This window comes from Muscardinus avellanarius (genome assembly GCF_963383645.1).
Source record: "Muscardinus avellanarius genome assembly, chromosome: 9".
Classification (NCBI taxonomy): Eukaryota; Metazoa; Chordata; class Mammalia; order Rodentia; family Gliridae; genus Muscardinus; species Muscardinus avellanarius.
In genome coordinates, this window is record NC_137795.1 from 2,863,423 (window position 1) to 2,881,118 (window position 17,696).

The following is a 17,696-nucleotide window of genomic DNA, read 5'->3' on the forward strand; positions in this document are numbered from 1 at the left end:
TTTGGTGTACGCTGGTCTGGAACTCTGGGGGGCATGGTGAGCTTGGCTGCCGCTGGCATGATGGTGCTGCCGTGGTGTGCCAGGAGACTGGCGGGTTTCTATTCTGGTGTTGAGCTCCACTCTGGGTCCCTGGAGGGCGTGGTTAGCTCCTGGAAGCTGTGGGTCTTTGTGTGGGGTGACTACAACCCGTGGATCTGCTGCTGCTCACTCCAAATCCTGGTTTTCCTTTTCGTCTCTGGAGTGCAGTGCTTTGCAGAAAGACTGCGCCAGCATGGCGCCTGCCGCCACATGGCGGGAGGGATTTTTTTCTCTCTGGTCAGTCTTCTAGTCTTCTTTTTCTCTGTTCCTGTGTTTATCACTTTTATTCCTCTACTGATAGTATTATCTGGCTTTGTAGAGCACTGTTTTGAGGCAATGGAGATCGAGTGTCAGCAGGACTCCTACGCACTGCTGCTTTGTCGCCATCTTAAAATACCAATCCCCATTATGTGTCTTTCAACAGATCTGCTTAGGCTCCATTTACTATCTGAGCTTCAGAAATGACTTTTCCCACTGAAAAATTAATAGCAAAAATTAACAGACTCACAGAACCAAAATTTCCATCAGCTTTAAAAAAAATGTTCTTTTATTTGGTGCACTGTACTTACATATCATACAGAGGTATAGACTGATAGGAACATGTGTGCACCAAGTTCTTGGAGCTCTTCCCTCCAAGTGCCTTTCCTTCCCTCATCAGCTTCTTCATCAAGTGTATAACCTCCGTATGCATAAAGGATATTTTACTACATGATCAAAAGCATTGATTTGTGACAATCTGGTTGAGTTAAACTTTTTAAAGAGTCCACCAAAGCTTTTGGCACCTGCAGAGACCACTGAAACTGGCATCTGGGGATAGCCTTGAGATGCCATAACTCCTAAAAACATAACAAAGGTCAGACTTGACTCTGATGAGTCTGAATTATAAATGCTCATTGCAGGGTCTCATTACTGAGAATACTTAGAGCAGCTACTGCTACTGTCCAATAACAGAAAAGCTTCAGTGGACTCCCCATCCCCAGTAAAAGAGAAGATTCATTTGAGTAAATAAAAGCATTGACTTCTCCCCGACAGTGCTGTGTCCTTCATAATCTCGGAAAACCAGAAATGACCAAACTCAAGAAAATAAAATCCAAAAACATATGAAACCAATGATTAAAGTGTCAAGTAATACGTGATTCTTTTCAGTTTCTCTTCCCTTTAATTAGTTTGGATTTTTCAAGACCACCCAGAAGTGCCACTATTTTAAGAGGTAGCCACCTACTTTTTATAAGTCAGGTCTTTCAATGGATAGAAACAGCTACAGAATATCTACATACTAGATTTCTATTTGTTTTCTTCAATAGAATTCAAGTGTGGAGAAAGCCCATCTACAAGAGTGTGGAATGACTGATGTGCATATCATTCAATGTTAGTGCCATTGTTAGACCAATCAAGCCAGATCTCAAAGATAGAAAGGCAGTATGGCGGTTCAGATCGCAAAGCTGTAACTACTTATGAGGTGGTATGTTTATCCTTCTACTGGTCTTAATTCTAAATGTCTTTTCTGCTCAAATAAAGCACTAGTATGAATCTATATAATCATTTATTTAAAAACATTCACTTAGGGCCCACTGGTATGAGATATTACACTAAACACTGTGAAGTTAAAAGTATATATAAAGGTGAATCAGATATAGGTCCTACACTTGGTGACAATAAAAGAATCTTAAAAATATAAAGATGCAGAAATGAAACATTATTTAGAGAGATACAGATAAAGTACAGTCAGAATGATTTGTTTTAGCCCCATAACTCAGTCCTCTTTTTAGAATAACATAAAAAATTATTTGTCATATAAAGGTTATTCAAGACAGAGAGGTTTGTGCATTTGTCTGACACAATAATATACCTTCCAATCAGTTCTGTGCAAAAATTGATTATATAGTTTAATTTCAGTTTAATGTTACATGAAGTAAAATATACACAGATTCAATTTATCATCATTTGCTAGTATAGAATATAACTGAGATATGCTTAAGTATAAAAAAATGCACATTAAGTCCTAATTAAAGTAGTCAAGCTAGAAAAAAATTTAATGTGATCATCTGACCCTAAGTTCCTCTTTTGGGCCAAATGTTCATTTGTGTGAAGTCCCTAGTTTGGGCTCAAATCTTTTCTGTTATTTTCTAGATCTGTGACCTTGGGCATATTTCCCCATCTGTATATTGGAATGAATCATCTGGAGACAAAGATATACGTAAAACTGATCCAAAAACCGCCAGAGGAGAGTAGGGAAATGAGATGGAGAAGAGGGAATAGCCAATAAAGGGCGTGCTCCTGAGTGATACCACTGGAGGCAATTGGTGCTAATCCTGCTAGACAACTCTGGGAGAAGTATATATCTCAAACTTTCCCTGCCTGTGGGATGAGGAGCTGAGTGTTTTCCTACCAAATCCCATCAGCCACTAGCTGAGCATGGTGGCACTCCCACCTCTGCCAAATGAGGAAAGTTCTTAAGCAAAACAAAACACAAAACAAAACCTTGCAGGTGTTTAGCAGGTAGATGCTTTCAGCAGTGCTATGGTAGAATATGCATAGCATCTGCTACCATCTCCTCATTCAAAGAGACATCATGGTGACTAAATGAGATAATGTAGGAAACATCATTAATATAAGCTGGTCGTTGCCAGCATCTATTACGGCCCAATAAAAGTTGTCTTCCTTGCATTGCTTTGGATTGTGGGAGGCAGGTCTAGATTGTATAGATGTATTTTTATGTATGTTTAATTTCCCTACTCTTCCCCTTACAAAATGGGGAGATTTTCTAATTACTGCAGCTTATTTGATTTCATTCTGAGATTGCTAAAAACTATATGGAAATATTTATGACCTTGAATTCAAACATGATAGGTTAGAAAGCAACAAATTACTGCTATTAAACCATAGAAATTAGATTTTATTTCCTAGGAAGCTAGAAAGTTTTACCACTCAAAACACAAAAGGTGCAGCATACTCCCACTAACAATATAAGTGATTTCATCTGCAAATTCTTATTCGCTGTGGTGAGAGAGAAGGCCTGTGCTCCTGTGGTTCTCACAAACTACACAGCAGTGAGATCTAAACTTAGTTTTCATAAGTATGGTACATGATCTGCCAGATTAAAAATGATAGCAATAAAGTCTAAACCTTAATTACTTCTCACAGCTTGTTTGTGGCTTTTTCTTCAAAAATGAACAACTGGTGCAATTTTTCCTACATCTATGAAATGTATTTCTGGTCAAGGATGCCTGCTCCAGAATGGAAACTCAAGGTCTTGTCTCTTCCTATAACTTCCTGCTTCAAATTCAAACTACTCACAAGTTCTATTTTTATAAAGACTGTAATTCTAATGCTTTATTCCGTGCTTATAGTTGTGTTACATCAATTCTAGGGCACTATCCCACGCCACATTTGCACATTTTGAAATCTCTGAAGTTGGGACGAGAAGTCCCAACATTAGTGGCATAAAGTGAGTGCTGGCTATCCATCTCAGACATGTGACAGCCGTCACTACCTGTGCATGTGTGGCCTTCATCATAGCTGTCATAATATACCACTTCCACTGACAATACACAATGTCCATGCTGCCCTGTTGAATTAACTGGCCTCTAAAATTTCTTTTAAAAATGTACTATGAGCCATGCATGGTGGCACAAACCTGTAATCCCAGCACTTGGGAGGCTGAGATAGGAGGATCACAGGTTCCAGGCCAGCCTCAGCAACTTAGCAAGACTTTGTTTCAAAATAAAAAAATAAACGAAAGGGCTGAGAGTATAGCACAAAGAAAGAATGCCCCTTGGTTCAATATCCAGTACCCCAAAAATGCACTATGACTTGTCATTGAACAAAAGTTACTATGTGTACATAAAGACATGGAAACAGAGCAGTTAGAAGTAAAAACTTGAGCTTGGTAAAGCAAGTAGTGATGAGTGAAGAATGATGGCAATTCCGTATTTTCTTGCAAAACAAAAGCTCATGTATCCCAGTTAGAAGATACCCGGAGATGGAAGAAACTGTTATGCATTGTTACTGAGATACAGGCACATATGTTACTATCCTAGGCCAAGAAATGTAATTGGAATCAGCAAAACTGCCACATATCTGGCACAGATGTGATTTGATTAATCAATGCATCACGCAGGACTATTATTAGAATGGTAAACATCAATTTGCCTAAAATGTCCTCCTGTTATTTTGGACAGAAGCTGCTTAACTTTCAGCTACATCTGATTCAACTTAACTAAGCTGAAAGGGAAAATTTTCAGAAGGGATATTAGAGGTTCAGGAAAAAAGTCGCGAGGGCAACAGTGGCTCAGTGTTAAGAAGCGGTGCTCAAACGGCGTTCCTGGTGGACACAGGGCCGTGCTGTGCGGAAGTGCAGAGAGCGACGGCCTGGGCGGGCTGGCGGGTGAGGGGATCAGCATGGAATGCAAAGGAGTTTGGGGACCACTGTGATCACTTCTTATGTCACTTCTGTATTTCTTCTTGTTTGGGCACCAGGGCTGAATATGATAAAATCTATGTCTAAATTTCAACAAGTTCTTTCAATGATTAAAATTTTTCAAATGACAAAAATGCGACATCGTTGTTTCATTAGCAGTGCCTTGGTTCTTCCCTTCTTGCTGTCCCTAACACTATTTCCAATGAGAGAACTGAAAGTGACTGACCGGCATCTTATTGTTGAAACACACTAGTCATAATAACTTCCCGTACTTGGTACCTGCCAGCCAGGCACCCCATATTTAGCACTTTATGTTTATCTCAATATTCTTCAAAACCTTAAGAGGTATACAAAATGTGTGCCTACACACCTTTGAAAGGCTTCCAAATGGAGTCACAGGGTTTTTCTTTCTTTTGGGTTTCTGTTTTGTTTTGTGGTGCTGAGAATTGAACCCAGGAATTAAACCACTGCACCTGCTAAGCACATGTATCACAAAGCTACAACCCCAGTTAGGTCAAAGTTTTTAAAAATATGGCTTAGCATTCACCTTTAGTATTGCTGTTGTTAGTATTATTATTGTTATTATTTAGGTCTTCCAGCTGACACAGATAAACACCAAAACCCAAACCTGAAATCAGTGTGTAGTTTAGTTCACTGAAACCAAGAAAATGATGCAACTTGCAGTTACTTTGTGTTAAAAAAAAATATGTAATTTGAATGTTAAATAAACTTGGATGTCTTTAAAAGAAAAATCTTAGTATGTATATATATATATATATATGTATATGTATATGTATATATACACAAATATATAAACACACACATAGTATGTGTGTGTGTGTATGTGTTTATTTTTTGTTCAATGTTTATTGTATATTTCAGTAAATCATTTATAGTAGCCCACAGACATATCTAATGGAGTCCAGATTATGTTGAAAAAAACACCCAGAAAAGGATAGATATAAAATGTAAAAAATTCCTGGAGGTGAGTGCTAACCAGTTCCCAGCCAAAGCGTATGAGCCTGTGGTTCTGGGCACTTCTGACCTGGTTGCGTCCTCCTTCTGCAGATTGCATTTGCCGTCAAGCTCCAGGATGTCCGCAGGCAGAAGGTACTGGAACGCCAAGTTCACACGTATTTCCAGTATCCTGTTCCTCCTCTGTACTATTTGTTTACTGGTTCAGTAAAACTATAAAGTGAAAGCAAGCTAAAGCAAGTCTGAACGGTCACTCTCCCATCTCTTCAAGGCAGACCCAGTCCTTAGGGCGTCAGCTAGTTCACCACCTCACAGAGAGGATGGTAAAGCCAATGCCCAGACGGTCCCACAATTTGCATTACAACCTAGAATTGGTAAAGTATTTGTTCAAAAAGGAATCTGAACCCCAGCCTGGCATAGTATTCTATTCAATTGCTATATCACAGTTTATATTTTCTAACTATTAGCATTAAGGCTGCTTTCAGCATTTCATAATTATAAATACAGACATGATGGTATCAAATAGATTTTAGTTTATTGTTTTCAGTGAATTAACTTAGATTTCTGATGTTGCATTAGTTTTATGACCCATGTTTTCCTAGATACTCTGAAAAGACCATACCAGAAATAGGTGGGTGTGTCTACTGTATTACATATTTTTTGGACTACGTATTACCAAATTTGGCTAAATCAAGATAAGCGAATGACCTAACAGTTTCTTTCACATGCATCTATTTATCACTAGGAAGACTGAAACTTGTGTGTATACTTCTTTGAGTTACAAGGATATATGAACACACATATGTATGAATATACAGTTACATATAGTTTAAAAATGGGATACACTGAGAAATGTGTCCTAAGTCAATTTTGTCATTATGTGAATTAATACAGTACACTAAGACAGCTACCATGTCACTAGGGGATATAATTTTATGGAACCAGTGTCCATAGGTGGCTAAAAGATTGCTATGTGTCACACGACTCTATATGTGGTCTCTAGCTATCATCTTATCTGTATCTTTTAACATTTGCCCACGAGAGAATGGCTTATTCTCTTACATATCCCTGAAAACTTTGAGTAGCTTGTAAAACAATGAGTGTACAAAATGGGAACACTATGTTTCCTTTTAGAATATGATTTTTAAAGAATGTTTAGTGGTTGGAAGAATGTCTGTAATTATCTAATACATCATGAAAATAAATGGAGTATCAGCAATCCTCAGATGATTACTTTTATATACCTACATAGACAATTGCTCTAATTCTGTGAAAATGGGGAAAATCTGTCATTATATTGATCAAAAATACAAGACCATCGCATGTCTTAGAGAATGTAATGAGAGCTAACCTGTGCCATGCCCTCAGGTGAAGTTCACAGGAGAACAGAAGCCAGAACAAAAGTGAGGAAGTGGAAAGGGATCTGCCTCTTAACGAGGGTGGACGGCAGACACTGAATGAGGCAAATGCACCTCATCCTGGTCTGGCAGAAAGAACCTGCACATTCATGAAAACTCGGCTTTCCTAGGATGAAGGGGGGAAGCTGAGAAGCCACAGAAAACGAGTTTTAGGACCCAGATATGGTGGAGCCAAGTGACTGCAAGTCCTGCATGTCTGGCACCAGAGTTCTAACTGAATGCAGAAGGCAAGGGAGCTACAGGAATTGTGGGAGCAAACGTGTGAGGGAAGAGGCATGGCCTGTGCGTCCAGCAGAGACACACAGGTGCACACTGAGGACACACAGCAGAAGGGCTGCTTCAGATGCCACCACGGGAAGCCAGGTGCAAAAAACGAGGGCCAAGCCAAGGGGGTCCCCAGAAACATTTCCAAAGGTACAACAGCAGTCCACCGTGCTCAATGCTGAGAGATGCAAAGAGACAGAAAGCTGCAGGTGGTTACAGTAGAAAGACATGCTGGCTTTAAGGGAAAGTCAATAATTTCCATGCGCATTATTTTTCAGCCTTAATTTCCAGCCTTATTTTTTTATTCTTTATTTTTGAAAGAGGGTCTCATTGAGTTGCAAAGGACCTCGCTAAGTAGCAGAGGCTGGCTGCTAACCACAATCCTTCTGTCTCAGCCTCCCAAATGCTGGGATTATAAGCATGTGCCACCACGCCTGGCTGCACATTTCTCTTCTCTCTCTCTCTCTCTCTCTCTCTCTCTCTCTCTCTCTCTCTCTCTCTCTCTCTCTCTTCTTTCTTTCTTTCTTTTTTTTGGTGGTACTGGGGTTCCTGGAAGCCCTTCTACCTCCGGGCTACAATCCCACGGGCTACACTCCCAGACCTATTTTTTAACTTTATGTGGAAACAGGGTCTCTTAAGCCAGCGAGGCTGGCTCCGAACCAGCGCGATCCTCCTGTCTCCGCCTCCCAAGCGCGGGGATTACAAGCGCGCGCCACCACGCCTGGCCTGCACATGTTTCTAAAAGAAAAATTGTCACAGAAATGTGAAAATCATCTATTTATAATTAGTAGGCTCAAAATAGGTTTGCTAAAGGTATTTTAAGGAAATCAAATTAATATAAACACATTTCCACCCAGGAATCAAAACGGCAAGCATTATGAGAGAATGATCACTGATTTCTTCACTGTGGGTATTTGAATTTTACTTATTTAGTTATTTATATTGAAATCTCACCTTATTTAACAAAAGATTTGAGGGGACAGACAGGGAAAGGATTGTTTCCATTCTTCATTTGTTTATTTAGTTTCTCCCCCCACCCACCCCCGTGGTACTAGGGATGGAACCCAGGTGCATCTACCTCTGCGCTACATTTCCAGCCCTAATTTTTAATCTTTTATTTTAAAACAGGGTCTCACTAAGTTGCAAAGGGTCCCACTAAGTAGCTGAGGCTGGATGCAAACCTTTAATCCTCCTGGCTCAGCCTCCCAAGTACTGGGATTACAAGTGTACACCACCATGCCCAGCTAGTTTCCTTATTTTTAAATGTACCAATAATATTAAATGTGCCAATTAAAGCACTTTTTCATATTTTATACACACACAATTTTTTAAAAATTATGTATAACATGTGCATTGTAATCTGCCTGGCTCCTATTCTTGCATATCTCAATTATTTCATCTTTCAAAATAGCAAGAAAGTCCTCGGCAAGCCTCTGATATATGTTACAATTAACTCTGATGAGGTAGAATACTATACAATTAAATAACACCCACTGAACCTAACAAGCAACATAACCTAGTATGAGGCCATCATGAACATAAAACTAATTATTTCATGTTTATCTTGCTGGCTAAGAGCATGGGAATTGCCAAAATATTTACTTTCTGCACTATGTTCCCATAGACAGCTATAATTGCAATGATACTTGAGCAGTCTTAAAGGCAGACTGAATACTGACACGGACTTCCTCCTCCTGTTTGCCTTTTAAGAAGAAGTCATTAATAATAGTAATGATTAGCCATCTTGGTCATCACTCAACCCAGACAGCAGGCACAATGGCCCTTACATCAAATCTGACCTGTGACGTAGACATCTTTAAACCTTGTAAGTTAGCCTTGATAAGTCCCCTCCACACAATAGGACTTCCTATTATAAACATCTGTTTTCTCACATGAACCATGTCGAACATGTTAAAAATAAGTTTCTCTTTCCATATCAGTTTGTAAAAGGAATAATCAATCAAAAAGTAAGGCTGGAGGTCCAAGTCTCCTTTCCCTACTTATGTAAATTTCCATCCTAACTTTCCCAGGGAATTTTAAAGTTCAATACAAGGGAAGTAATTACTAAGCCCTTAAGAACACAATAAAGCTTTTCTTATTCAAATAGTAGATAATATATCCCAAAGATATTAATTGTGCTTTAAAGAAAATAAGCAGTCAAGAAAAATGTTAGCAATGTGCCAATATTCGTTCCAACTCTAGAATTCTATGTAATCAGGTCCCCAAACCAATGAGCTATTGCTCCTTTCATTATCGATTCCTCAGGAGTCGAGTGAATACAAATTAACATCAGAACAGAAGTCCAGCACTGCCCACTGGAAGTATCGATGCTCTTCCTCCTTGCTCTATTGCCATCTGCTAGCTGACCAATCTTAGTCATGTAAGGTGTTAAGTAATAAGAAAGATTATCCACATACCAACTCCAAGTGAAGTGACTATGCCGAATGCTGACTTCAAGAGGATTCAGAGCTATGTGCAAGTACAATGGGAAAAAAATTTAATTGAAAAGCCCACATCATTGTGGGAGCATATGGCAGGAGCTGCTCACTTTGGGGCAGTTTGGAAGCAAAGGAGAGAGAAAGGAAGAGGCCAGGTCCCAAGTCCCTTCAGGTCCAGGCTCACAATGACCCGACCTCTTTCTACTAAGCCTGCCTCCTAGCCGGTCCACCACCTTCCAATAGCACCACAGGCTGGTGACAGAACCTTCCACACTCAGGCCTCTGGGGACAGTTCCAAACTATAGCAAAGGAGGAGTCATAGCACCTGTACTAGCTTTTTGCCTCCCTTTACGTAGGTATGTAGACCTCTTCGGATAAGTCTTTCTCTTACAGAATGTCTGGGCATTGCACGTATGACCAGCCTGACTCTAGGACACCTGCAGTAAGGATGCTGGTGCAAACACTGTGGCAGAAACTGGAACTCAGTATCCCACCCACTTGCATTTATCAATGCACTGGAGTTAACGCATAAACCCCTTTTCCTTTGATGACCAACAGTGCTATGCAAAATAACTTTTCCCAGTGATGGAAATGTTCTATATCTAGGCCATCTAATGTGATAACCACTCATCAGATGTGGCAGGTAACTCAGCAGTTGAAATACAACAAGCAAACTTCTAATTCTAATTTCATTTCACTTTATTTAAATTTCATGTGGCAGGTGGCTACCATATTAGATAGCGCACAACTGGGATGTTTGCTTATAACGTTAAAGGAAAACCACAAAGGATGGGCTTTAAGTCTGTTTACTGAGATATGCTATGTGCCTAGTGTAGTGCCTAAAACATTAGTAGATGCTCAATGAATATTCATTTAATGAATAAATAATTCCATAAAATGACTCTTAATAGCCCAATCCTGCACTATATATGGTTTTGTAGTTTTTTGTTTCTTGTGGCATCATCGTGGGAAGAAGATATGTCTAATACCACAATAAAAAATTCTCTCAGACTCAAACCGGTAACACAGCCCTCACTGACCTTAGGAGACATATTATTTTCTATAGAACTTCAAGTGGATAGATGGTCAGTAGAAGTGTTTAAATTCTGCATTGAAAATTCATGTACTCTGAAATATGCTCAGCTCTTAACCTGCGAGTGATGAAAATAATTTGTTTTAAAATTGTCCTATCAAGGCTGGGGGTGTACCTCAATAGTAAAGTGTGGTTAGCATGCACAAGGCCCTGGGTTTGACCCTCAGCACCTAAAAGAAAAAACAAATTGTCCTATCAGAGATTTGGGTGGAATATTCTTTAGGGCAAAACTTTATCATCACAGGAAGATGCTAGTGACAATTCTAGATTGTCAAATCTACAAATTGAACTGAATTTAGAAGCTACTTTTGTAGATATCAAATAGGACATTTAATATATTTCTCAGAATGAAAGGGGCAGCCCTACAAAAACACATCTGACATATATAAGTTTCAGCACCTTAAAAAATTACACAATAGTCTGCAGTACCGGCATTTATTTAGCCCTAATACAGTACCAAGAAGTGACAAAGATGAAAAAGCACTACCAAAAAGACAGATCAAAGGAAACAGTGATGAATATAGTCCCAAAGGCCATCACATTGTAAACGCAATGTTAATAATGCGGCTCAGAGAGCATTACTTTCCATTAGCAACAGTGAATTCCAATTAGGTTTGCTTGGTGAAACTGATGCCATCAGGGGCAAGGTATTCCAGTTTCCTCCTGCCTGCCTTTGATACGGACCACGGAGATAACCACGGAGATGAGCTATTTAAAACCCAAATAAAATATCTTCTGTGCCTTTTCTTCTACTCTCAGCACATGTGGGGACTCTGACCTTGAGCTGAGTCTTTTCTGGAAATGCCCGCCTGTCTAAAGCTCTTCCCCTCACACATGCATCCTGCCATCTACCCTCAACCAAACCATCTGAATTACATTCAGATTTTTGTGGCATCATAATAACTTCAATATGGAATATATTTTCAACATTCTGGTAAGAGACTCCTTTCTTCCCCACCTCACCCTCCTTCCAAGTTATTTCAGGTTTGCGTAGTTCACTTTCACATCTCAGTGGGACACCCATCACATAACATTTATTTGTGAGGTCTAAAGGCATAATGTGGGGGATTGTGAACGAGCATGTCAAAACCACATACTGCAGGCGTATGTCTTCAAGAATGAAAACGGATTCCTTTTTTTCTCAAGACATATAAGCTGTCTCAACAGTGTAAGTCCAAAGTGAACACCACAACCTAATTAAAGATGAAGAGCATAACACACAGTATTAAAATGTCGTTTTTGATTCATTCTTCTCCAAGTTATGTTTTTATCAAATGTCTTGTCTCATTAATAACTTCAAGAGACATAATGAGTGTGCACACCTTCTAATCTTACCAAACTCAGGAGAGAGTTGAAAGAATTATTCCTCTCTGTGTTCTGGGAGCTAGATGGCAAAGAGGCAGGGCAAAGTACCTCTGAGAAGAGATGGCATCCATTTACCTGAGACAGGGACGAACACACGTACGTACTCCCAGACGAACGAGGCTGCTTTGAACAATCTCGGGAGCTAGAAAGACCACAGTCTCTCCTGGGAGTCAGTTCCTACACTTAGAGCCTTTATTCCCAGGAAGTTCTTTCACATCTCAGGGACAGCTTCCTGAGCACTGGAGTGGCGTAGTCAACAGGCCCCTGAATTCAGAAGGGCCTGCTGTCGGGTTTAATATCTTGCTGTCACTGTCTTGAAGTTCTTCGTAATTTTATCTTTGAACCTGTGTTTTCAAGTGAAGTCTGATGGAGTAACAGAGTATGCACATGAGAGAGAAAGATGTGCACAGTACCTTAGTCCCCTTTCTCCTTTCTGTCCCATTCACATAGGGCCCGGTGAGCTCAGAATCCCCATGGCCACAGGATGAGCAGGACTCTATCAAGCGCAAGGAAAATGTGTTGTCTGTCCCCTATCCCCGATGAACCATGGGGCAGGGCAGGGACAACCCTGAGGGGCTTTCCACTTGAGCCAACAGATTTTAAACAAAGAAAGAAGACGGAAAGTATTTTTATCGACGCTTCCATGCTTTTCCCCCTATCTTTTGCACAAGGTGTCTGCATTATCCTACCCATTCGGCTCTGCAAACTATGTAGCTCACCCTGCCCTGCTTCCTCCTGCCTCGGGCCACATGCCCTGTGCCTGTTCTGCAAGGCTGCCGTGTTGGCCTCACCGTTTCCTCCATGAATCTACCCAACAAATACTGACTGCTCTGTGCTCAGGCCTTGTGCCAGGTACTGAGGACATAAAAAGGAACATGATAGTATTCTTGCTCTCAAGTGGATCGAGGAGATGGACAAATAACCATGAAAAGACAGACTACTCATTTGCATACACTTAGTGAGGGCTATAAACAATGCACATAAATTATACTAACCACTTCCAATAATGATGGCTAGCCTTTGGCACTCAATCCAATTACCTCATTTAATTTCTAATACAACTTATTAGGTGGAACCTGTCATTATTTCCATCTGACAGAGACACAGATTTAGAACAGTTAAGAAAATGGACCACAGAAATTATGTCATAAAGTGGTAGAAGAAGGAACTGAGATTGTCTAAGCCTTTCTGACTTCTAAATCAGAGTTTATATATAATAACTACCATTCTTATTAACATGATCCTAACCATTTTATCCTTGTTTTCTATAGTTACAGTTAAGTGTCTCCATTTCTAGTTTCTCCAAGCTAGGAATTATTTGTAATTATCTTACCAATTTCCTATCATTTGTCACTAAGTAATTATAGACATCTTTTTTGCGATTTTATTTAGAACACAAAATGTTTCTTCTTTTCTTCTTTTTTTAATCATCTGATAATCCGATAATCCTTTGATCCAACTGTAAAAATTTGATTTAACTGACAAAATTTGATTTTCAAAATTATATTCATGACTTTATTAACTAAAATACAGTAAGCTGGTTAAAAGCATGTGCTTTGAAAGTAGAGAGATGTAGGTCCATCCTGACTCTTCTATCCACTAGTTTCAGAAAAGAACTTACAAAGCCTAAATTTTCCCCTTATTTTTCATTATATGAAAATAGCACCTTAACTACCTAATTCTTATGAACTAATTAAAATAGTGCATGGCAAGCACTTGAGAAATACTGGGTTTAGTACAATTATTTTTAGTACCATACTCTTATACCTAGGCGGAAAAATAGATTTGAAGCCATTTTCCCCTCAAAGTAGCTTCCTCCACTGCAAAATACCAAGTTCAAGGGTCTCTAATTTCTAAGATATGTATTCTATCTTTATAAATAAAATCACACAAAAGTTCATCTAGAATAGCACCTGGTGTTTATACAGGCCTTTATGATTCAAGGATCTAATTTATCCTTCAGTGGAAAATCCAATACTACCTTCAGTTTTCCTTTTTTCATTCTAATTATCTATTCTAGGGTAAAGATTTTATAAACTATTATAAAGAACTCTGTAAATGTAAAAGACTACTCCTGTCATTTTTAGCAAGGCCATCTCAGCTCTCCCTAACCCGTGTGTGTGTGTGTGTGTGTGTGTGTGTGTGTTGTGGTACTGGGGATGGAACCCAAGGACATTCTACCTTCGAGCTATACTCCCAGCCCCTTTTTTTTATTCTTTATTTTAAAAGAGGGTCTAAGTTGTAGAGGGCCTCACAAGTTGCTGAGACTGGCTGCAAACCTGGATTCTCCTGTCTCAGCTTTCCAAGTACTGGGATTACAAGCGTGTGCCACCACACCCAGCTCTCTCTAACCTTTGAGATGACACTTAAAGTTAAAAACATTGGGCAAATTTAAATGGCCCAACTGTTTTTGCTGGCAAGAAAGGAAAGGATTAGCTAATCTGAAGGTTGATTGCCATCACTCAGGCTGTCAAATAACTATTTCCTTGGCTTCTGAGTGATTGAAGAACACATAAAAAATAGACTGGATACCACATTAAAAATGGACTACAGACCTATTTTTAAAATAGCTCCAGAAAAAAGGGGCCTTTGACATTTTTACTATGGTTCAAAGAAAAGGAAAGCAGCACTTTTGTTTAAAAAAAAAAAAAAAAAGCAAGCCTTCATTTGATACCTTAAAAAACAGAGATAGCCACTTGACATGCTGCCCAAACTAGAATCTTTTTGACAACACTAGCTGTTCCCACTGTGGGTTTGTGGGTCCTTACCAGTTCTTGCATGTCTTCCTGTAGTGGCAAAAATGCTGCTTCTAGAAGAGCAACTTGGTCAGCACTGAGCTTCTGCCACAGCCCGATCAGCAGGACCACCAGGCGGGTGGCACTTTGCACCCTGGTGAACGACTGGAACAGACTGTCTTGGTTCTCCTCAACCGCATCTGCTAGAGCGATCACCTGTGGAAACGACAGACTTTGGTTAGGGAGAATTTCACAATTCTTGAGCCCTCAACAAATTACATTTGGCGCAGTTTTGTTTTTCTTCAAAACAACTTGATGAACTCTGTCTTCCATAAACACAAGCTATGTTGAGTAATAAGAGAGTTATCATTCATCTGCTCATTTCCTTCTTCAAAAAATGTCCAAAGTAATTCCAAACCCATATGGCCAGGAGATGAAAATCTCCAAGAAATCAGTTTAATGGGGACATTGTTTAGTGTCCGCTTCGCCATCGATTGCCTTCTCCAGTACATGGTGATATGAGTAACCTCTAAAACGTTACTAACATCTTCCTCACTATCCATGTAGACTGATCCGCTAAAATATTCTTATCAAAATAACTGTACTTTCCTTACAGTTTAAAACGATAACTTCATTACACCTTTTTTACAGGAAATAATGTCTCCCTCTGATAGTAGTCTCTACATATTACAGGATATTGGGATATCAAATATTTATTCAATATACCTAAAAGGCAGGTAATGTTCAAACACATTAGACCAGTTGAATAATGTCATTTTTAACACAAATGTCAGGCACCAGCCCACAGGGACCTGAAAGTTTAAAAAAAAAAAAAAAAGGCTCAGGGTGTGTTAGCTTAACAATGCCAAATCTACTTAGGATAAAAATTGGCAGGAGTGAGGAGAGTTTTCCTTTTTTTAAAAAATCCTTTTGAATAATCCTGTGGAAAAAAGAACTAAAGCAACAATCGAATGGAACATCCATGGCTGCCCACTGGTGTTTTATTTTAATTTAATGTCTTGGTGAATTTTGTGCTCATTAAAAGTAATGAACTGACTGGCCCAGAGACTCAAGGCGTCTGTCGGTCCCCACAACAGGAACAGCAGAAGCCAGGGCAAGGAGCTCCTTTCTATAAGTTCTGCCAGCTCAAGGGATGAGCGTGCAGACCAGACAAGTCTGGTGCAGACGAGCCATTTGGTGATATTTCATGGCTTATTGACACTGGCCCAAAGGGCTTGTTAAAAAGTCATCATTCAAACAAGTAGAGTCTGCAGCTGTGTGGTCTCTCGAATTCCATGTGGGGAGAGGGGCTGTAAAAGGACAGTCCTCAGAGTGTCTGGGAGATCCTGGAGAAGAGCACGAGGTAGGGAAAGGAGAGTGCAAGTGGAGGTCCCTGCCTGAAAAGGCCCCGCAGGCCAGGCTTCCCTGCCACTTCGCTGAGGCTGACAGGAGTTCTAGGAGGCGACTGCAGTTCATGTTCAGCTCCCCAGGCAGCTAGAGAGTCTGACCACAACAGGCCCTGCACGAGGTGCACTGCGTTACCTGCCCAGAACTGTGCTTGCCATTGGCATTCAAGAGCACACCATATCTCATAGCCCTCGAGGATCTTACAATTTGTTGGAAAGAAAACGTCCATACACAACCAATTAGTGGGAAGAAACATTACTATAATATGTCCTAATTGTGCAGTACAGAAAGTGAGTGTGAAAGAAGTTAGCAAAGGGACGGATTACTGCAGCCAGAATTAATATCCCTAGGGCCTCCTTCACTCAAATAGGGCTTGGAACTCATCCCTTCCCATTACTGCAAGACGTCCCCTCGAAGAGACCACTTTCCTTAAACCAAAACACCTGGAATCATGTGCTCCCCTCCCCTTCCCAGATTACAACTGCCTCCTGTTAAAATTGAAGTTTATACTTTTTTTCTTCCTGTGAATGTTAACAATTAAGTCTTATTGTGGGGCCATCATACTGACAGATGCTTATTTTCAAAAAGTCAAATCATACAAAGATCAAGGTCATAAACACCTACCAAATGCCAGGTATGGGCAAGAAGTTTCAGGAAGCCTGTAAAGAATTCAGTGGTGACAGATCTAATCTCTACCTTTGGAGAGTTCATACTAGAGGTAAATATTGACCATATAAGGAAGACTCTGTAGACTCTATAGGAGAATTCCATTGATGCTATGATTATTATTTCAATGACAATCCTCCATTCAACTGAGCATAAACCGCGCGCCTCTCCCTCTGCTCCGCACAACACAGGTGCCAGTGTCTTCAATCCCTACACTCTCACTACAACTTAGCTGGTACCAGCTCCCTTGCACAGATGAGAACTCTGAGGCTCAGCTAACGTAAGAAATGTTCACAACACTGTACACAAAGTGTGCAAATTGTGTGCATGCTTACAAGGGCTTGGATTCAGGTTCTACTATCTCTGTCCTCAAATTTTTAAAAATTTTATTTTTGAACTTGTGTTTTATTAATTATGTAAATGGCACAGTGGAGCACCCACAAGAGAAGAGACTTGTGCATTCACTTATGAGAGTTCAATGTTCTTATATTTGCTTTTAAAATTGGTATTGATAATGGTAAAATTCATTCTAAAAACCTGAAACATCTTTTCTTACTTGGAAAAATATTAAATAGAATATTTTAAAAAATCAAAGGAGTTTGTGAGACACTACTGAAGAAAGAAAAAGTCGTGTGTGTGTGTGTATGTGTGTGTGTGTGTGTGTGTGGTGCTGGAGATTGAACCCAGAGATAACCCAGAGATACTATACCCCTGAGCTATACCCCAGCCCTACTTTTTAATTTTTATTTTGAAACAGGGCTTCACTAAGTTGTTGAGTGACTTGCTAAGTTGCTGAGGCTAGCCCCAAACCTGTGACCCTCCTGTCTCAGCCTCCCG

At 39.9% G+C, this 17,696-nt stretch overlaps 1 protein-coding gene across 1 annotated transcript in view; it reads right to left on the reverse strand.

The window, feature by feature from the left end:
- BBS9 (Bardet-Biedl syndrome 9) overlaps positions 1-17,696 on the reverse strand; it is a gene marked incomplete at both ends in the record, with an annotated part of 451,378 nt that overhangs the window by 99,681 nt on the left and 334,001 nt on the right. The window contains one exon of the mRNA XM_080701824.1: positions 14,820-15,002. Within this exon, the coding sequence (XP_080557950.1) occupies positions 14,820-15,002 (183 nt within the window). The remainder of the gene's footprint in view (positions 1-14,819; positions 15,003-17,696) is intronic.